General features: G+C 42.4%; 2 protein-coding genes across 2 annotated transcripts in view; both read right to left on the minus strand.

The window, feature by feature from the left end:
- The window catches only part of NOD1 (nucleotide binding oligomerization domain containing 1), a 22,790-nt gene extending 12,696 nt beyond the window's left edge, over positions 1 to 10,094 (minus strand). The window contains exons 1-4 of the mRNA XM_031059413.1: positions 10,039 to 10,094; positions 6,244 to 6,574; positions 4,213 to 4,387; positions 1,213 to 3,022 (exon numbers count right to left, since the gene is read on the minus strand). Coding sequence (XP_030915273.1) covers positions 1,213 to 3,022; positions 4,213 to 4,387; positions 6,244 to 6,459 — 2,201 coding nt within the window. The 5' untranslated portion in view covers positions 6,460 to 6,574; positions 10,039 to 10,094. The remainder of the gene's footprint in view (positions 1 to 1,212; positions 3,023 to 4,212; positions 4,388 to 6,243; positions 6,575 to 10,038) is intronic.
- A 3,448-nt stretch (positions 10,095 to 13,542) lies between these two features.
- The window catches only part of GGCT (gamma-glutamylcyclotransferase), a 6,653-nt gene continuing 5,128 nt past the window's right edge, over positions 13,543 to 15,067 (minus strand). The window contains exon 3 of the mRNA XM_031059414.1: positions 13,543 to 15,039. Within this exon, the coding sequence (XP_030915274.1) occupies positions 14,890 to 15,039 (150 nt within the window). The 3' untranslated portion in view covers positions 13,543 to 14,889. The remainder of the gene's footprint in view (positions 15,040 to 15,067) is intronic.

Here is a 15,067-nt window from a genome sequence, read left to right on the forward strand (position 1 = left end):
GCAACCTGGTCCCTTTGGAATGCACCAGCACACAGGAGAGATCAGCCAATTTCTACAGATCAGGACAGCCTGCTTCTTTGAAAGGGATAGTTAAGCTCTTGGAAACAACATTTCCTGACCTGCAGAAATTGCTCATTAGAAATAAAAGTTCCAACACCTGAAGATCCATAAAGGGATCCTAAAAGAGCAACCTAAAAGACTATTTTGGTGCTGGGGATGATGTTAGGATCACACTGTGTATGGCATGATCACATGATAGGAACGAAGAATGAAAGGCTGGCCTTTGCTTCTTTGTTTTGTCTTACGCACTTATGTGTTTTCCCCAGGAGTTTCCTTATTGCTTTCTCCTGGGAGGTCAGTCAATTTGCAAATCACTGGGGAAAAAAACAAGAGTCACTGGCTCTGATTTATTCCTAGAGGAAAACAAGGCAAGGCACAGCCAAACAAGAGGAATAAATCCAGTTGTTAAAAAAAATTCTCATGAAGCTGAAGGAGATTTAAAATACATATATATGAAGTTCCTGATTTTCGGCACCTAAATGTTTGGACAAATAAGATATATCTACATGGTACCACCTCAAAGGGCTGGAGGTGAAACAATCTGGCCTGTGATGTCAGAGGTGAAGTTCTCCCTGTTCACACCAAGCCATGCCCCCCTTCACAGCACCTCAGGGAAACACCACATCTGAAGGCATCAACTACATTCTTTCATGGATGTATATGATAGTTTTTGTCCTATGAAAGCCAGACATTTGGACAGGATGCAAAAGCAAGAAATTCAGAGCTTCTGATCAAGGGTTATGGTGATTAGGAGATCCTCCCTTACCCCTTATGATCAAGGGCAGAGATGGCCTCAGGCAATCTTCAGATAATGGAAGATTGTTTTGTTTCCTTTTTCCTTTAAGCACATTCTCTCATAAAAATTCTCTTCTGAGATAAAACAATTTGAGATGGAGCTAACTAAACATACAGGTTTAAACAGTCTGTGCTTCTAAGAACTTCTTTCCACCCTTTCCATTTTGGTTTCCAAATCCACAGCTTATCTCTGCTCCTGTGACTAAATGAACAAAGATTTCAGAAGATCTGAAACATTAATTTCCAGCAGCACTGATCCTCATCTTTCTCCACTTGCAAGATCAATTCCTTCAGCCCACTGGTTTGTGGAATAAATGAAGAATACACAAGGACCTGCTTACATACAGACACTCCTACCTGATCACCGCAAGCTTGCTGAAACAAGGTTGCAGCTGCTTTATTCCATAGTCATTGATGTTGTTGTTGTCCAAATCCAGAGCCAGGTGCTTTTGGAAGTGGTGCAGAAGGAAGGAAATGGCGCTGCAGTCGGCAGAGCAGGCGTTGCAGTAGGCCAGCTTGATGTAGTTGGCGTGCATGCGGCGGGCTGCCATCCTCCCCACCTTCTCACTCTGCGTCTCGTACAGGCACCTCAGCATCCACACAAAGTTGGGCTGCACCTGCACCTGGTTGTAGCTTTTCAGCCTGGACCGAGTGTAGCCTTTCAGGCGGGATTTCATGCTCTCCCCAAGGTATGTGATGAGTGTTTTTCTCTTCCTCTTAATGACCGCAGGCGAAACTAAATGTCTGAAGAGCTTCTGCCTGGATCCAGAAAGCAGGCCACAAAGAAACATGTTGGTAAAATTAAAGTGTTCTTTATTTTGGAAAGGATCCTCCCCTGCTAGTTGTTTCTTCAGCCAGGGGATACGAAGGCAAGTAGGCTGGGCAGTCTCCATGGAAGAACATTCATTGAAAAATTCAAGTAACTCCTTGGTACCCACCTTCTCCTCCATAACCAAAAATAATGCTGTGAAAAAAGACTGAAGGGTTAAGTGCAAGAACTCATAAGTGGCCTGACTGTCACAGCCACTGTAACCTTTAACTGTCCTGAGAAAGCCCAATTGCAAATCTTCTTCAGAGATGTTTGCTGATGAGACTTCCTCCTGCTCAAAGATAAAGGAAGAGTTCTCCATGCCTTTGTATGCCATTTTACCCAAAGCTAGAAGACTTTCCTTTCTTGATTTGAACATCTCTGCCTGGCTCCTGATATTGCACTTCAGCAAACTTGTTTTCACAGATCGGTTCAGGTGGACTTCAATCATGAGCAAAAACACATCTGTTAATGTAACAGAACTGTCTGGAAGCTCGTGGCTGTCAAACCACTGGCTGGAGTGGAAGTGCTCAAAACATTTAAAGATAATCCAGCAAAATAAAGGCACTGAACACAAACTGCAGAGATTTGGGTTAGCTTCCAGCTGGTTTGATACCAGTGCTCTTTGCTGCTCATCTTTGAAAAACATAGCTGTGTATTCCTTCAGGTTATTCCTGGAGAAACCGCGGAGCAATACTTTCTTCCTAATGATGTTTTTTTGGATCTCAGTTCCTGTCCTGGCAGTAAGAATTTTCTTGGATCCCTTAAGAAGCTTTCCTCTGAGAAGGCTTACGAGCAGTGCCAGGGGGTGGATGGGTTCATTGGGTGAGCATACCTCAGGTACACTGCTGAGATCAAAGTTGGAATAGATCTCATCAAAGCCATCAAAAGTGAAAAGAACTGTATGAGGGAACTGCAAGATGTGATGGAACACTTCTGCGGGGTCCTGGTCTGGGTAGCAATTATATTTGAAGAGCAGGTCTTTCAAACATATGGCTTCATCTTCCTTGAAGCAGCTAAACATCCTACACCGAAAACGGAAGAAAAACTTGGCCCCTATGTCCAATTCCTTCCTGGCCCAAAGGCTTTGTATCTTTTGCAACAAGATGGATTTTCCAATTCCTGCATCACCGTAGACATAAACAGTCTCTCCATCTTCATTAATTAGCCCAACTGCATCATCAAAAAGGGCTTCTAATTGACCCACCTGGCCAAGACTCTCATTGGTAAAACTGACCAGCTCCATAATACTGTTGGAGTAGATTTCTTCAAGCAGCATCTCCTCCTTCTGAGCATACAGCATAAAAAACTTGGAGTCCCGTCCCAGTTCATGTCTGAGTTTCTGGCAATACCTGCTAACTAAAAAGACAGGGAACTATTATTAAAGAGACTATTATTTAAAAACCTATGTATATAATGACACACCACTTTGGGAACTCAGAGGGGGTAATAAACAAAAGTAATTCTAAGGTGGAAAGGGTTCTTTGGCAGATTAATTCTATTTCTGCTGCCATCACCACCCACTTGGGAAATTCAGATGCTAAAGAAAAGTCACATGTGAGCCACCACTTCCTGAAAGCCAGTACTGATGGTGCATTGGTTTAAGGGGTAACTATCCTTCAGCTGAGACTCAAAGCCAAGTCCCTGACCTTTTGTCAAAGGCTGCTTAACTCTCTGCAAAGGCTTGTTGGAGTTATTGGTCACTGATTTCACTGTACCTATATTCTAACTGCAGTTCTATCAGGTAGGTGGTTATTCTTTCCTAACTTCTTTAGTCATTTATATTATTGCAAATAGAAGCCATGCATTTTAGAAACCTAGTACCAGGCATCTCAAAAGATTTTTTTAAGATGACAAAAAACCCACAAGAGAATCTCAGTTATTGCACAACGTTGGCCTGTGGTTTTCAACAGAAACTTTGCTTCAGATGGGGACAAAGTAATTCTTATATTTATGTAGTATGGAAAAACCTCTCCAGAGGAAATAATTTCTGCAACACTTAAACTCTGATTTTTAGGGTTGCTAAAAATCATCAATTAGGATGACAATAACTCTGGTTGGAAGGGACTTCAGAAGGTCTAGTCCTACCTTCTGCTGAGAACGGGACCATTTCTGACATCAGATGAAGTCACTCAGGGCTTTGTCTAGTTGGATCTTGAAAACCCCCACAGAGACTGCACAGCTTCCCTGGGCAACCTACCTCATTGCTTGACTGTTCTCATCATGAAATACTGGCTAGTCCATGGCCAAAACATCACAGTGTTGCTAATAAATTGTAGTAGAGGCCTAGAAAATACTACAGCTGGCACAAGGTGGTTCTGCCATTGTGTTACATACCCACAACCAAATGCAGAAAGAGCCTGAGTTTAACAAAACAGGATGTAATTTATCAACATCACCCTTGTGTGCCTTATAATCTGGCTAATTAATTTTGCCTTTCAATTTTCCCTGGCTGTGCCTGCCTAAACTCTTACTCTCCTGTCACTTGATTGGAGCTTCCTACACAGCAGGGCACTTCTAAGGGAAGGGATAGAGATGAATGACCTTACCTGGATCTGTGTTTACCACAGGTTTACTACAAATATTCTCTGAAGGCTCATAACCTATTTCATCCAGCCAAGGCTGAAGTTCATAGTAAGCATCAGTGACTTTCTGCAGGACATAGACAAAATATTCCGAAACTTCTTCTCCCTTGCTTTGAACCAAGTCTAGAATTTTGCGAACCTGAAGGAACACCACAGGAAAGATCATTGATACACAGCATTTTATCACAGTAATACTTGTCAACTGCTTTAGGATCCTTTCTGGACTGGAGCAGGGGGCCAGAATCAAAACTGATTCTTCAAAAAGGTGAAATCAAAATCCAGCTCTGAATAGGAGCCACCACAAAACCCAATTGCCGTTTGTGTTTGAATGCTGCGAGAGAGTTGGTTCTGCAAGTGAAGGTCTGAACTTGTAGCTTAATCACACTAACTAGAAACAAAATGGATAAATACCACTCCTCAATGGGGAACCCAAAGGATTTCCTCAGCTTGGCTGAATAATGTATTTTAAACCCTGTGCTTTTTAAAATGAAAACAGAGGTGGTTTCTCAGTGCTCTAAATTCAAAGATTTACAAAATTCTGTTTTGTAAACACTCTAGTCACATTTGGATTTACCTCAGGATCCAGCCAGGTTCAGAGCAGGATAGGTTGAATCCCTCCCTGGATCTTAACGCTGAGCCAAAACCCTACAACTTTTCCTTCCAACACAGCAACTCAATTCTCCAGGCTCTCTCTGTACAATGGCCCCTCTGCCTGCAGTCATTACCAGAACTAATGGCTACCAGGCAGTGGCTGGAGCAGTTCAGCACAAAGTGTCACCTCCACAGGCAAGGCAGAGGGTGATCTCTGTGCACCAGTACAAGGCAGTCCTAGTACAAAACCCTCTGCAAGACAGAGCAGTCATCTGGAGGCACATTTTGCATGTCAGGATCCCCTTGCTAGAAATGAATGAAGAATGCAGTTCTAAACCAGACAAAGGGTTTCCAGAGACTGTGGTCTCTTGTGAGCTTAAATCGGGGTGATATATATGCAGCACAGCACACATGGAGCATTTTCTGACAATTTGTATATTCTAAAAAACAGTTTTATGCCTTTCAGAGACGCTCCCACAGAGTCCACTTCACTTACACTACTGTGGCCTGCTCTCTGTCTCTGCTTAGACTCCTGATGCATGGCCTCCCCCTCAGCTTTGCATACAACCATGCATATTATGCTGAACAATAAGAAATTGAGATAATCATACAGTGTGCATTTATTCAGCTTTGACCCTACACACAGTGTGAGCACTGTGTTACCATTTCAACGTGCCAGCAAGAATGATTATTTTATGAAAATCTGCACTGTTGGTGAAGTCCAAGGTCTTTGAATTTTTTATGGTTTGCCTGCCCCTAACTGTGACAGGGCTCTGAAGCTGCCTGATTGGTTGGTCTGGGAAACAATCTCCTCAGCTGTTTCAAGCTACCATGCAAAGACCAACTCTGTAAACGGTAATTTTCTCCTAATGAAGGGAAATAATTCTTGCTACTGATGTCCAAAGATGAATTAAAACCCCAAATATGCCAGGATACATCAATTTTCCACAGAAACATTTACAAGGTACACAGGTCTTTAAAGAGAAAGGAAGGTATTTATACAGACAACAAACAATCATTAACTTCTAAAACAACATTTCATTTCTGTCTCTCCTAAAGCAGGCTGATCTATCCCACAGCATCCTAAGCAGATTTTCCTTGCTATACTCTTAACAACTATGTGGCCACATCTTTATCAGAGGACAAAGCTGCAGCTGGGAGGGACAGAAGAGCAATTATCACCCTGCTAAATTCCTAGAGCTGCCAACGGGCATAACCAGCAGTGCCAGCTGAGCTGGAAAGGGATGTGCTGGAGACACTCATCCAGGAAGAATGGGTGGGAAAACTCAAAACCAACAAAGATTAGAAAACATTAGATGTAAAATGGTCAGATGAACCCTTAAAATCTGGTGATAAACTGAAAGTAACCAAAAGCCTCACTGGCTAGAGAAAAAACAATTATACCTTATCAGCTTGAGTAGGAAACTGGACAACGATCTCTGCATCTTCAGTGGAGAAGTAGTCATTCTTAATCAAGTTATCAATCAAGCACTGCGTGTTTCGGATCCTACCGACCAGAAGCTCTCGGTGAACCTTCAGCAAAGCAATGAAGGACTGAGGGCTTGCTCCTGGAGGTTTTTTCACAGAAATGTCCACATTAGCACAAAGTTGGCCTTCCATCGTTGAGATACCAATAAGCTGCTTCACCAAGCCTCATCTTTGAAAAACTGTCCATTTGTAGTGACAGGTCAGCTCGGATTTAACTTCAGGAAATCTGTCCTTCGCATCACCGAGCCTGCAAAAAGTAATTGCACAGAACCTCAGTTTAAACCCTACTCTATGCACATACATACTTCAGTTAGACATCACAGAATACTCCCAAACTCTGTGTAGTATCATGGCCAACTTCTTAATAATGTTTCTTCCTTAGGTAATTTCATTTATTTGTTCAGGTTTTGAAAAATAAAATACTTACAACCAGCAGTCTCCCTTCTGTTACCAGTATTTTACTCTAGCTTGCCTCAAACACCACCAGTAGCATCTGCTTTATTAATTGCCGGTTCCTAATGCATAATTTAATATTTTTAGTAGTTTTTCATGTTTGAGTAGACAAAGCAGGGCATCTGTCCAAACATAATCTGGACAAGGAAATAAAGAGAATAAAATTATACTTCATAGCAATTAATTTTGTAGGAGGAATTAATTTATAGTAGCAATTCACTCTGCTTTTTTGTTGTTACAACAAGGGACTGTAAAGAAGTGCTGAAAATATAATACCTATTCCTGAAAGCAAGGCCTTGTGAACTCTGAGGCAGTTTTAGCTAAACTAGGAAAAAGAGTTTAGTTTCTAAAGATACAAGGTTAACCAACACCAGGAGGGATGTTATTTTGAAACCACACTCTTTAGCATGAATGCTCTCTCCTTGTCTGCAAATATATACACAGTGTATGCCCTTGTTCTCCAAACCACCTCTTGGGAGCTCTTTTTAGATGCCCATTTATTCCTATTTTTCTCTACAGGGCATAAAGCAAGAAGAATCAGGATCAGACTGGTCTCTGTTGTATTACTAAAGCAGGGCTTCTTGTAATTTTAGTTAGTGTGCCCACCATATGAAGTTATACTGAAATTACAATTCAACAGTAAGTTCATTTAGGTACTATTTAGGTACAAACTTGCACATATGATTTCACATGCAGGAAGCTAATTTTTTGCCAAGATCACAACTGAATCACCTCCACACAGACAGTGAGAATCTGCATGATCAACACAAATGACTGACAACGCCCAGTAACAGTTAAAACATACTGTTGTTTCAGCAGGTCAAGGGATATCTGGAAGAATGTTCTTAGATTCTGATTACAGTCATATTAACAAAACCAGAAAACAAAAATCCTTCAACAATTCTGTAAATGTGCCAACTCTGCTGCTACAAAATTCTCACAATTTCCCAAGACATTTGTGGTGATGGCAAACTTTCTCAAATTATCTCCAGCACTCCCCTGTCAAGCTACAACTGAGCCTTGCCAGTTCACAGATTATTCTAACTGACCTGCTACTGGAACAATCTCACTTCTATGGGTTTTCTATATCAGAAGCTGCTGTCTGCATCAGTGAAGCTTCTCCTGCTTGATGCCGGAGAAAGACACAGTTTATGCCACCGCATTTTAGTGATACTAACTATCTACACTCAAACCAGCAGGGCAAACCAGCTTAGCCCCTCGGATTTCCCAACAGGTCCCAGCTTACGGTTGCTGACCTGCATGGATGCAGATAACTGCATTAAGAGTTGGGCTCTCCAAGGGCTGAGACCTGGCAAATCCCCAGCACTGTTCTGGGTCACAGCCAACTCCCAAAACGGCAAAACTGTTTCCAACAAAAGGAATGTAACCAAGCGATCTGAATTTCTTACCACACCAGTAAGTGACTGCATCTACCCAGACAAATCAAGCTTTCATTACCCCATTCAGATGACCCACCCGAGGAAGTGGCTGATTTCTGAGTCACTCAGCTTTCCAGAAGCCACACTGGCACATCTCTTTGTTCAAGAAAGCTCATTCCGTGAATGAAGGCCAAGCATGTTGAAAACATAATTTAGCCTTAAATATCTGTAGGCTTTAGTTAAAGAGATAGTATCATCTTAAAACATGCAATTAAAATATTAACCCTATTCTTTCAAGATACTGCATCCACACAACATTCCTTGCTTGCTTTGGTTATTCCAGGACCACGTTATTCTAATGCATTTTCTTTCTTCCTAATTTGTAAGAAGAACTGAGACAAATATTCATAAAACCATAAGAATGAACCAATGTGCTGTCAAGTGTACAAAGCAAATAGAAATATTTTTTTCCCTATTTCAGTTCCATCTACAAAGAAAGAAGAAATACAACAGCAGGACAGAACATGAAAAATATGGAATGACCAGGTGGTCTCAAAGATGTCTGCCCTGCATCTGCCTATGTCCAAGTCAGTACAAACCATGGCAGCAACTGGAAGGGTGTGTGCATACAAATGCTGCAGGACAGAGCAGGTTACCTTTTATGCAGGGTGATCTGCAGGAGAATGGAGAAACAAGAAACCAAGCAGAAAGGAATATAAAGTGAGGCTAAACATCAGGGAGCAAAGGAGAAAGAACAAAAATGCCAAGCAGGGATTGGCAGGACTGGCAATATGAATTCTGTGTACGATGACATACTCAGTGATATTTTCAATGAAAATACTAAATTTAATGCAAAACTCCACACCATCCAGTACTGGAGTACTTAGTATTTTTCATCAGTCCTTTTTAGTAAGAAAAAGATTGAAATTTCCACCATTCACAGACTAAGAAAATCCATACCAGATGAAGAGCTGAACACTTCAAATGGTGCTGGAACAGAAAGACTTCCTGCTCCATGTATTCACAGCAAAGTGTATCAGCTGTATGAAGAAATTTGACATATATGATTCTGCTTCACTAGGGCTTTCTTTGTGTTGTTGGGTTTTTTTGGTGGTGTTTTTAAAAACATGAGGCCAGTGTGTGACAACATAAAGTCTCCAGCTTATTTGCAAGCCCATCACTTCTCTTTCTGCAAAGAGTCCCGGCTTCCATAATGCTTCAATATGAGTTTTTCAGCAAGGGAACACAGGGTTGCTAAGTCCCTTGTGGAAGGATCTGTCAGTTTCACAATGCTAGGTTACACATCTGGTATGTTTAAAGGTAAATGCTTATGTAGCTTATAAACAGGCATTGAAAGCACCTCCTTACTAGAGTGCATACAGTGTTCTTTGCCTTATCTTGGGCCCTCTAGATGCTGCATTCAATTCCAGTGCAATCTGTGTGACTGCAGTTGCATCAGTCATGGAGATGCTGTTAGAAAAGACTGAGACACACATTAATGTGAGACACCTCAGGGTACTGCCTTCCATTTCTGAAAGGGAAAAAGTGAGTAAAATCAATTTTCTGAGAGACACCTTCAGGCTCTCACAAAGTTATGGTCAAAACAGATCCCTGTTCTAACAGCGACAGCTTGTGAACACATCTATTTGGAGAAACAAGCAAGAAAAAGGGAAAGACCTGCAAGTTTGACAGAGTAGCTGAAACAGCAGAATACCTAAGGAGGAATGGAGACAGGTAAGACAGATGATACTGGAATGAAGCAGGAGTCTGGTATGGGGAGACAACAGGAGAAAGACTCATGGAGAAAAGTTTCCTATCTGGGAACAGAATGGACTTCTGGTTCCTAAGAGGAAAAATTAAAAAAAACCCAATTACTTACTGAAGAGGCTGCCAGTGATGTTGGAGAGGAAATGCAGTTAGCTATTTTGAGGGCAGATAAAGTCCATCAGGTGAAGAAGGCAGGAAACAGACTAGAAGGAATTAAAAAGAACCTGAGAGCAGAATACCTCCCCACCAGCTAGCTATAAAAGCCAAGAAGAAAGGGAAGACAGGGTCTTGGCCAAATGAAATGCTGATGGGGACTGAAGCGATATGAGAAGCAACAGCAAGTGTGGCAATCAATGCCATCAAAAACCTGTGCCACTGAGAATAAAAAGAGGAAGCAAGATGGGGATCAGGCCAGGAATAAGGAGGGAAATGAAACAGGGAAATGAAATTTGTCATAGTAAGAGGTACAGTAAAAGCATCAGTACTTCAGCAAGGTTTTGTACAGTCCATGTCAATAAGCGGCAGTGAGGGCACTGGCACTTTATCTCGTGTCTCCTCTGAGTTCCCTCTACTCTCAGCATTGTGCAAGCATATATACATTTCTACTTTCCCTGGCCCTGCCCTCCTCACATCCTCTTTTTACTAAGATCTCCTAGCTCTTTCTTCTAACAAAACTGTGATGCCTGTTCCACTGCCAGTGCTGCGAGACCCCTGGCAGCAAAGAATGTGCTGGTTTATTGCAAAGACTTGCAAAGTTTATTGCAAGGTCTTGTCAAAGGTAAATGCTGTAGATAAAGGGGCTGAAGGATCTTACAGAACAGCTAAAAAACTTCTCCTTTTGGGTCAGCTAGGGAATTTTGAGTCCTTATTGAGCTGGCTGCTCCAAAGGAGACTGTGTAGAATGACACAGTAAAGACAATCCAAGGAGCAAATTAATTAACAACTGTCCCTTAAAGCAACTAATTTGAGACTAATCTAGAATATTTCTGAAGAGCTGAAAATTCAGTCAATACTATTTCTTCTGCAGTCTTGCTATTCTGACAAGGACTGTTCCTCTAAATTGCCTGTGAAATAAAGTCCTCTGCTATTATCTGGTTACCTGCAGCCATCAGCTGGAATATCTTCAGGATTTACACAGCACCTAGTAGCCAGCTGTGGCAGGACAACAGTGAAGCACACAAATCTGAGTGCCAGCTGAGGGCTAGGGGAGTCCCCACTAGCACAGCCTTCTGTCTGTAGCATTCTAAAGACAATCACTCTTCCAGAGGTGGCTGTATGAAAACAATGCTCCATTTCACATGAAATGGAGCCCTATGCCCTTTGTGTCTCCAAGTCAGATTTGTTTCCTGAGAAAAGCTATTTTACAGTGCCAGGTACTCGCTACAGAGTCATTAGAGCAAGAGGAGAACTGGAAATTTTGGTATGCTTGGTAATCTGGACTCTGTCAGGCCAGCATAAATTCAACTTTTTGCTATCATTGGGAGAGACAAAAAACGGATTGATTTTCCACATCTTATGTCATGCATGCAACAGCAGTCCTTGACTATAATAAGTGAATAAAACACCTATTTCCACACAGCAGGTCTCACATTTAAAAGAACTTCAGCTATTTTACTTAGTTCAAGAACAGTAAAAAACATGCAGAGATCAGAGGCAAATGGGCACGTGTGCTACACAAAAAGTCTGCATGTTTGATGAGAAGGAATGCAATGTATTCCCAAAGGTACTAAAAAATAGCCTTTTATTATTATAGCAAAAATAGTGCATTGATAGAGCTTGTACAGAGTCCCTGGGCAGATCTTAAATTATTCTGTTTGTGTGAATTAAAGCATACTCATCACGCCCCACTTCACAATGTCTAACTATCATCAGTGATGCTACACATGTCAATAAATGCCCAGGGAGCCGTATGTTAACATCATGTTCCTGTAAATCCATTACACCTCGTGCTCTTGCATCGCTCTGGGGTCCCAGAGATCAGCATCTTTCAGTGGTTTTTCCCCCCTCCCCTCTCTCCCTCTCTTTTGACTGTATCATAAGCTTTTGTAAGCATCCCTTGTTATTTGAAGAGCAATAGATATAAAAGAACACAGAAGAAATTATTTCTGCCTCCATCTGGTAAAATTACAAGCTTTTCTATAAAAGGCACAGGCTTTGACAAAAATATTCCCATCTCTCTCAGGTTTTGTTCCTACATATCTTAATAGAATCCTCTGTATAGAAATATAACTTTATATATAGTGTTTGGATGTATTAAGAAGCTCCTGTCAGAAAGACTTTATGTGGCTTCCTTGTAACTCCTTCCCGGTGGGAAAAGATCAATAAATAATAAGAAGCCACTACTAGAAAGCAAAGAAACTTTCTTCAACCAGAGAAATCTTGGGGAATTTTGTTAAGAGACAGAGGAGGAGGGGGCAATGCACTGTGGTCTATAAAGATGGAACTTTTCTATTATCATTTACTATTTTCACATTCAACCAGCAGTGAATCCTACACGGAAAGCTGCAACTGGTGGAATCACGGAACTGATGGAATCACGGAACTGATGGAATCCCGGCCAGGCCACGGGGCACCATCCTGCCCTGCGAACCGCTCCCGTCTCCTTCTCTTCCAGCTTCTTTCGGGCGACGTGGGCAAAGCACCGGCGCCTAAGCGAGTGCAGCGTGAGTCCGTGAGACCCCTGCATTGGGATCTGCGCTGCGGCTCTGGGGGCAGCAAATGGCTCACTGCCCCCCGCCACGGCCGCCAGGGCGGGAGGGGAGCGATGCATCGGAAGCGATGCGACCTCCCCACCCTTCCCTATAGCCCTCAGGAACGCCACATCCTCTCCAGCATGAGAAGCACCCTTTACGCCGGGCAGCGCTGCTGTGTTTGGTACGGAGGCGCTGTCCCCACACCGAGGAGCTGCGCCCGTCCCCGCTCCCCGCTGCCCGTCACACAGCGCCGGCCGCCGGGCGGGACGGACCCTCCTGAGGAAACACCACGGAGCCCCGAAGTTTCCAGCTCAGGAGCAGCGCAGCCCTCCCCCCTCCCACCCTGCAAGCCTTTCAGCGGTACCACAGAAACTTTGGCTTTACGGAAAGCAGCCACTGGGACCCGCCAGCCCCCCCTCCCGCCTCACTCACGGACTCTCCTCCCCAGCGGGAAGCCGCTCCTCCCCGCGCAGGAATGGCTCAAGGCTCCCCCGTTACCAGCATCGCACTGCCCTCCGCACCCACCCCTCCTACCCCGAGAGGTGCCCGGGTCCCCCAGCAGCGACTATTTCTCTCTGTCGAGCTCCCCGCATGTAAGAATACTGCCAGACTGCTTCATGCATAGTTTTGCGCTCCCTACTGACTGTACATCCATTAAAAACCACAAACAGCCAACGGAGGCTTCAGCTGCATTCCCACATCACCAGTTTTTATTTACATCAGCAACGCACTCTGCAGAGGGAGGTTGTGGAGTTTTCCTCTCCAGAGACATTCCAAACCCACCTGGATGTGTTCCTGTGTCATCTGCTTGAGGTGACCCTGCCTTGACAGGGTGTTGGACTGGATGATCTCTAGAGGTCCCTTCCAACCTTAACAATCTGTGATATTCTTGAGGGCTGCACACTGAACAGGCATGGCAGAGGTTTGGTAATCACAATTTTATTTACACAAACTAGACAGTGCTAATATGGAAAGTACCATGTTTTACAGCAGTCACCGTGCCCAACTCTGGAAACAGGCATATTACATCAGGACAGCAGCTACACATACCTGGCAGAAGTTTATAGAAAAGATTTTATACAGAGAAGACATGGGCAGTCTGTTATTTTATCATTTATCTAAGCAGTCACACAGTGACATCAATTATATCTTACACCTCTCTATACATCAAGAGAAAAAAATACACTGTAGAGAAGATAAGGTAAATCTCAGTGATTTCACATCTTCCATGTTGTCAATTTTTCCTCATCTCCCATAAACAAATTGCAGCGGTTGCACAGTACCATGAAAATAAATATATGTTACAAAAGCTTCCAGTTATGCATTGGATTGTCAAACTGTGGGGAGAAAAACAACAACAACAACAGAAAAAAAAACCCCAAGAGGCCAAGTCTGTTCATTTAGAGTTTAACAGACAAAAAAACCCCACAGAATAAATGTGCTAGGACTCAAAGGAGATTTTCTGATTTCACTGGACCAAGGCCTAGATAGGCAAACAAGCCAGTCAAAAAGGTAATTAAAAAAACCCCTTGGAAATATCAAACTAAAATGAACTCTTTCAAAAATGCCTTGGTTATAGCTAACCAGTTCATCTATGACTTTCACTAGACATTGAAAGGAAGGAAGCTGTGATGGTTTGAACGAGATGCTTTGCTGAATATTGTCTTCAGGCTCAGGCTGCCTTTTGGACTTACACTATAAAACATGGAAGGAGTTTAAAAAATGCTACTTTTTTATTAACTATAAAACAGGAACAGGAACTCCATAGCATCAGATAGGATGGGTTTTAAACCATTAAGAGAAGTAGCAGAGAAAAAGGTTTAGCCTTAGAGGTTTGACTTTACTTTGCATCTAACAAATGTAGCCATGTATATGTATAACTTTTACAAACACATGACCTGATCCTGCAGCCCTTATTCCTCAGAAGGCAACAGGTGCCAAAACTCATGAAGATGGCCTTTTTCTTTTAAAAAGGTCAGCAAACTGGACATGAAGCACAAATTTACATGCAGCACTGCATGACAATTACAGAAAGATAATTTCTAAATCTGCAATGTACTTGCAGCATGTACATCAGCATGTAGTCAAGCTATACATACAAAAAGAAGTTACCAATGTCAGTGTGACTTCAGACTGCAAGTTATGTCTAATGGTTCACTGTAGATGCACAGCAAACTCATCTTTTCTTGATAAATAAAGAAACTGCTGATCAGCACAGTGAGGAGAAGTATCTAAATCAAGGTGAATGGCCAAGCAAATGCAGAGGCATTCTATGCAGAATTTATTTTCTCTGCTTTAACAGCAGCTTCAATTTCTTCCATGATTGGCACCGGTCCTGCATAGTTATTAGTTTCAATAGCTTCTAATTTCTCCTGATAATCAGTTGGCAAGCCATTCTGTTTTGCACCCATGCAGATAACCTATAATTAAAACAGAAAAAAAAAAAAA

Source organism: Geospiza fortis, unplaced genomic scaffold, assembly GCF_000277835.1.
Source record: "Geospiza fortis unplaced genomic scaffold, GeoFor_1.0 scaffold346, whole genome shotgun sequence".
In the NCBI taxonomy this organism is placed as follows: domain Eukaryota; kingdom Metazoa; phylum Chordata; class Aves; order Passeriformes; family Thraupidae; genus Geospiza; species Geospiza fortis.